General features: G+C 34.7%; 1 protein-coding gene across 1 annotated transcript in view; it reads left to right on the plus strand.

The window, feature by feature from the left end:
• The first annotated feature begins 4214 nt into the window (after nt 1-4214).
• LOC107667110 (formin-like protein 1) overlaps nt 4215-7522 on the plus strand; it is a 19895-nt gene continuing 16587 nt past the window's right edge. Inside the window, exon 1 of the mRNA XM_016458694.1 lies at nt 4215-4431. Coding sequence (XP_016314180.1) covers nt 4285-4431 — 147 coding nt within the window. The 5' untranslated portion in view covers nt 4215-4284. The remainder of the gene's footprint in view (nt 4432-7522) is intronic.

The raw sequence follows: 7522 nt of genomic DNA on the forward strand, positions 1-7522 counted from the left end.
GTTATATCTGATCAAATGCACATTATTATTCTTTAGTTTGGGTTAAACAAATCAATTTTGCTTGGTTGGAACAGCAGCTACGCTAATTAGGTCTATTTGTTTCTCTGTTTTTGCCACGTAACTAGGATTTACACAAGCTTCAGTCTGGATCCAGAACACCTGAGAAGAGATGATGCCAACCCATCAGAGGACCTCAGATGATGCCAACCCTGAAACAACATACAGAACTACCACATTTTGCTATAAGTTTGATTGCATCATATAATAATTGCTGTTAATAGTGTTAATCGTCTGTTTGATTACGTCTTTAATTTATTTTTCCGTACATTTCTGCCATATGTACATTAACTGACAGTCACCACTGATAAGCTACCACTAAATATTGTAGAAACTTAATTTGCTGTAAAGTTGCTTTGCAACGATTTGTATCGTGAAAAGCGCTATACAAATAAACTTGAATTGAATTGAATTATAAATGATTAAATACTAAATTAATAGCCGTTATTAAGATTGATGTGTTTTGGAAAAATATGATCAGAATATATACTAATACTATATAACTTGATATAATTTAAAATGTTTCCTTGATACCTCTGTTTCTATTTTGCAGCTCTGTAATTACTACATAATGTTTCTCCATGAAATACATGCTTGAGTTGCTTAGCAATACCGGCTAAAAATTATCATATTTTTCACTCTCCAGAAAATCCAATGTCTGCAGCGACAATACAGTAATAGAGATCATTATGAAGATCAGAGATACAATCGCAATGACCTGGAGAAACAAACATCAAGAATGAGCAAGGAACCTCCCATTTAGAGAATAGCAATATCAAGCACCACTCATTTCCACTGAGAATTTAAAATGTAAAATTCCTAAATTTGAATTGAATTTGAGGTAGAACTAGAAAAGTTTGTCAAAACAATTTTTGAATGTTAGCTTGACCAGTGTTGTTATTAATTAAAAATACTAAAAATTGTCTTTAATAAATAATAAATGTTGGTTGGATGGATGGATGGAACAATAGATATAGTGAAAGAACGACAGAACAATGGATGAATGGATGGAGGGACAGATGGGCAGAGATAGATAGATAGATAGATAGATAGATAGATAGATACCTGTACCTGTTTTGCCTCGTGAGCTGAGTATGGCGCGGCGAAAGTGCCAAAGCGAGGAGGAGAGGGCTCCAGTCCCCAAATCCAGTCCAGAGCGCCCTCCAGTGCCCTCTCCTAGAAAGCGCCCTCCAATGCCAGCTCCTCGCTAGCCTGTGCCATTCTCCCTTGTCCGATATTGTTTGTTCGTCTTCTGCTACATGGCTGAAAAAAGTTAAAAACAAATCAAGGACTACATAAAAGATAATCTGACCTTTGAAATCTTTTCACACCGAAATTTTCCTTGGTACACAGAATATTACTATTATAAGTTCTTAGAAAGTTCTTTCCATGTAGCTTGAAACTTGGAGTTGTGCAACACTAACTCAAACTCTGCAGTTTTATACTTTTCTGCAGTCCAGCCTCCAAAGTCCCAGAAGACAAGCCACCATTCACCAAAGAAGGTTATTTTATTTTTTCTGTCCATCTGATGAAAGCCAGCTGTTCTGGAATGAACTTCCTGTCAGTCCATTTTATTGAATCAACACCTGCAGACATTTCATACTCCACACTTCATATATATATATATATATTCTGAGCTAAAGAAACTTTAAATTAAAATCCACTAAAATCCAGTACCAGATGTTGATTCTAATGCACAACAGCCAAAACAAAAGTTATAGTAGAAGTTCGGTGCATTTCAGTGCAGCTCTGATGTGGTATTTTATACATATTACTGTAATTTTGTCAACGCTGGCATGCCTTTTATGCTGCATTAAAAAGTCGCTTCCTTTTCATTTATTTATTTGTTAAACTATCATAATTTGTAGACTACCAGATTCTCTTTTTAATGATTCAAATCCAAAAAGGTAAAAAGAAAACATCTTAGTACAAAGAACCAAAATAAAACAAAGAGAGATCACATTTTTGTACATTTAAGAAGGGAGATTTAAGCTAAACTGCCCAAAAATAATATCACCTTCACATTTAACTTCACTAAACACATTTGTGCATGATGTCAATCCACACACACACACAAACATGAATCCAAAATTCATACTGCATTATCAGCCAGTGAATCTGCCGTCAATGGATTGTTTACATTTGCTGGAGAACCAGTAGGTGGCGCAATTGCTCAGTACTGTTTTAATGTCTTAAGCGGCATTAATTTACAGGGGCTACTGTGTAACCTTTTTACTCTTTTAAACTTTTAATCTATTAAAAAAAAAACAAAAAAAAACTATTTGTGTGTGCATTTCGGCATTCATAAAATGTTAGGTTGATCTTTAAACAACAAGATGTATAATAAAACATATAATGGTAAGTAAGCCTACTGAGTCATATAACAAACACTTCTATTCAAAGCACCCTACAGCATAATAAAAGGATATGCTTAAATGAACATATTTAGTATGAATCCTTAGACGCCGTGTAAAGGAACAGCTGTGTTCGTTGAGGCTATTACATCTACTATGGTTACTATGGGCTCCCATTTGCATTGCAAATGAACACTGCAGGGACATAATTATAGAGCACTCTCTAGTAAATCCATCAAATATGTTTCTCAGAATTATATATATATATATATATTACATTTAGTCATTTAGCAGACACTTTTGTCCAAAGTGACATTATGACTAGTGGTGTCAAATGATTAATCGTGATTAATCGCATCCAAAATAAAAGTTTTGGCTCATATAATATATGTGTGTGTACTGTGTATATTTATTATGTATATATAAATACAAACACATGAATGTATATATTTAAGAAAAATATGTAATGTTTATTTATGAAATATATTTATATATAATATAAATTATATATAAATATATAGATGTAAATATATGTAAATATTTTCAAAATATGTATGTGTGCTTTATACATATTACTGTAATTTGGTATGTGTGTGCTTTTATATACGTAATAAATATACACAGTACACAAACATATATTATGTAAACAAACTTTTATTTTTGATGCGATTAATCGCGATTAATCGTTTGACAGCACTAATTATGACACACACACACACAAACAAAAAATAAAAATGCTGTGCTTTTGAAATTTCTTAGGCTTTTCTGAAATGTCTATTCATGAGAGAATCCTGACACAATATATCACAGCTTCCACAAAAATATGAAGGAGCTTATGAGTTTCCAACATTTTGTATTTTTGATCAGCAAATCAGCATATTAGAATGATTTCTGAAGGATCGGTAAACACTGAAGACTGGAGTAATGATGCTGAAAATTTAGCTTTACATCATAGGAATAAATTACATTTTAAAATATACCGAAACAGAAAAAAGTTATTTGAAATTGTAATAATATTTCACAATATTACTGTTTTTGTTGCGCATAAGGGACTCATTATTTCAGAAATATAAAACAAAAAAACGTCTCAACCCCAAACCCAAATATTTATAAGTATTATAATTAATTATAAATATATAAAAATTATTTATTTTTATATATTATTTGTATTTGTGGCACTATAGATTCACATTTACAACTATTTGCACAAGTTTGAAGTCATTCCGAGTGTGTGCACTGTAAGTTGGTTGTCTTTAGCATCCTAGCAACAAACACCAACAAGTAACTCGAGACTCCGGTTGTAGGTGGACATCTGAGTCAGTATCAGGTGTTCATAAAACACAGATGAGAGTCTACAGATCCAGCACTAGGACCCAGAAGCTTCCCAGTCCCCGCCTGCTCTCCCACATCACTCACTCCTCTCCTCCCTACCTGAACTACACACTCCAGGATGGAGCAGAGAGATGTCGCAGAGACCAGAAGACGACTAAGACACATCCGAAGAGACAACAGCCTCGCCTACTGTTGTCATTTTTCTTTCTGTATAGACAACTTGTAGGTTTTGCCTACTGCAAATGGACAACGCCATCAGAAGACTTGAAAGAACCTGAACAAGTCAGCAACTATGTAAAAACCACAACCTTTTATGGATTTAATAGTACTAATTTCTATAGTATCCAAGCTGGATTTTATCTGCGTTTCCGAAGTGTCCCACCATTGGACTTAAACTGCTACACTGGGACTAAACAAGAACTCATACTCAAGTGTTTAGAATCAGTCAGCAAGTGTAAAGTTGTAGTTGTACTTCACTGAGCAACATCTAGATTATCTGGACTGTATATGTGTACCTCTGCGTGTAACTCTGCATACAGCCATGGGGAACGCAGCTGGAAGTCTGGAGATGTCACCGGGGCGAGACGTCAAACGGCCCCTCAGCACCTATGGGCAGAAACAGCCACCGGCCCCTAAACTGCCCCTACCACCTGAGGACGAATTAGAGGAGAGGTTCAGCGTGGTGTTGGTACGTACATGACAAAATATCCCATAATGCAGTAGACTAAAAGGGGTTTCAGCTCTAATATGTCATTTACTTTTTAAGTGTTTTGCTGATTTGGAATGTAGAAAAACAGCATGTTCAAATACAGTACTGTATGTGTGGTTGAAGCTGAGATGCTCCACTGCAGTAATTATAAATATGTTTGATATGCACCATGATATGCATCTCTTTGCATGCAAAAGCACCCATCTCAATTACATAATAGAGCTAGTTGTACCACGTTAGGTTGTAGACTGTGATGGAATGTGATTGCATTCATATGCGTGTTTGTGAAATCTGTCAAATCTCCCCGAGCGAGGCTGTAATTGTGCAGCTGGGAGACTTTAATGCATCATTAGGTGTTTTTCATGTGCTTTATCCAGTGGTGGACGAAGTACACAAATCAAGTACTTGAGTAAAAGTACAGATCCATATAATAAAATATTACTCCAGTAAAAGTAAAAGTACTCAGTTTTCAATTTTACTCGATTTTACAAAAGTACTTGATTTTTTATGTACTTAAGTAAAAAGTACTGATAGATGAATGTTTATTTTGCAGTTTTATATAGGCTACTTTTATCATTTAATTTTATATTAGCATATATTTTTTATAATCCTACTGCTCAAAATACCTGGGATTTTCCCAAAATAACCAATAAGGAAATAATGAATATAATAAGGAAAATATAATTATATGTACAGTAACGAAGTAAAACTACTTCGTTACTGTCCACCACTGGCTTTATCTACTTGTATCATCTGCATCTCATTTATGATGAGTGTACAGTATGTGAGTGTGTGGCAGCTTAATACATTTTTAGTTTAAAGTAGTATGGGTAGTTAATCTAAAGATTACAATTCTGTCATTTATTCACCATTACACCATTCTTAACTGGTATGACCTTCTTGCTTAAAGCATCTTTAAAGAAATCTTTACCCAAAGATGAAAATTTTGGGAAAATTTACTCACCCTCAGGCCATTCAAGATATAGATGAGTTTGTTCAGATCACGTGTTCACCAATGGATGCTCTGCAGTGAATGGGTGCCGTCAGAATGAGAGTTCAAACAGCTGATAAAAACATCACAAGTAATCCACACCACTCTAGACCATCAATTAATGTCATGTGAAGCGAAAAGCTGAATCAGGAGAGAAATATGCAGAGATCAAGCATCGTTTACAGGAGAAAACAGTCCAAAAAGATCTAGACAAATACGTTGTTGGGTTTGTATGGGAGAGGACAACAGGGGATAGACTTTTTCACTGGAGGAAGTGTTGTTATGGACGCATATTTTAGCTGAAAGTAACAGTTTAAAGTTAAAAATGTTTAAATGATGTGTTTGTTACAAACACGCAGCTTTTCACTCCACAAGATGTTAACTGATGGTCTAGAGTGATGTGGATTACTTGTGGATTATTGTGATGTTTTTATCAGCTGTTTAGACTCTCATTCTGACGGCACCCATTCACTGCAGGGGATCCACTGGTGAGCAAGTGATGCAATGTTAAACCTCGCCAAATCTGTTCTGATGAAGAAACAAACTCATCTATATCTTGGATGGCCTAAGGGTGAGTAAATTTACAGCAAAATTTCATTTTCACCTTTAAAGTAGTTCCACACACCATATTTCAAATATACAATAGCTTTATGTGAGAAGCAGACAGAAATTTAAGTCATTATTTACTGAAAATCTTCTTGACAGTTGTGGTCATTGTGGAATCACATATTAGCCATTAACATCTTCATTTGTGTCCTACTGTATGGGAAAAAAAATTGTAAGGGTTTTAATAAACATGTCGGTTAAAAGTATTATGATTATATAACTCCACACACCTTACCACAATAAATAATACATTATATCAGCACAAAAATGATTGGCCTACTGGCCGGTTATAGTTAAGGCCTGGAACAACCTACTTATCAACTAGTTAATCTAATTTAAAAAAAACTGTGAACCAGATTCACAGTAGTGGTGGTTTCCAGTCTAAAAAGACCAAATCCAACAGTCCACATTACACAAGTACCTGTGTTTAAAATTAATATTTAGCCAATGTTTTACTCTTTATATAACTTAAATAAGTCTGGCTCTAGTGCTTGTTGGTAAAGCCAGCTGTAATTTATTCCATGTTAATTAATTTACTCTGCCAATATCCTTAATGCTGTTCCTAAATCAGATAAGCACACTTTCCCATCTTACAGCAGTGAAAGGCCATCTAAGTATTAAAGTGCGCATGCAGGCCCTCCATCCAACTCAAACGGTTTCATTTTTTCCAGTCGCCATCTACAATGCCTACGGAGAAAGAGAGTGTTTGGGACATGCTGTTTGTATAATGGAAATAGAATGCAAATAATGCAAGCAGCACCAGCAGCATGTTCGTGATAAAACACACAATTAAAAGAGCAATCACTCAAAAACACACCTAGTCGGGTACAAAATGTAAATATTACATGGCAAAGCTTCAGTGCAATTACCTGTGAGCTTGTTTAGTAAAAGTTACAAGTATTCAATTAAAAACTGGATAAACAATAAACAAAAGTCTTGCATAACAGTGGGTATACACACACACACACACAAACTCATGCAAATACACATTTACAGAGAATTCTGCATTCTTTTCTTTGTGAGGCTGAATTTATGTGTATAAAAGCAACAGTTTTGTCCTTGCTCGCACATGCATGTGTTATAGCTTTTAAAACACTCAAGCTGATGCTTTCTACATCGCCTTGCCAAGGGGAGGAGCGCAAAACATCTGCAAAAACGACAGGCCTGTAATTATACAAATGGCCTGTTCAGTTATTGATATTTTGCATGTGGCCACTTACCGAAAGGACAAACCATCCATCTTCAGCTGTAGTCCAGCCTTCAGCTGATCTAGAAACACTGAGGACAAAAATCTATGAGATACAATGAATCAAAGTCAGCTCTAAATGTATTTCAATATAATTATTACTGCAGAAATTAGTCATAAAAAATAGGCTGATGGTTGAAAACAACAACAGTATGAGAAAACTCATACTCAAAAAAATGCATTTTTATATTTTATTTTTCATTAAAAGTTTTATATATATATATATA

This window comes from Sinocyclocheilus anshuiensis, unplaced genomic scaffold (assembly GCF_001515605.1).
Source record: "Sinocyclocheilus anshuiensis isolate Anshui unplaced genomic scaffold, SAMN03320099.WGS_v1.1 scaffold415, whole genome shotgun sequence".
NCBI classification, from domain to species: Eukaryota; Metazoa; Chordata; class Actinopteri; order Cypriniformes; family Cyprinidae; genus Sinocyclocheilus; species Sinocyclocheilus anshuiensis.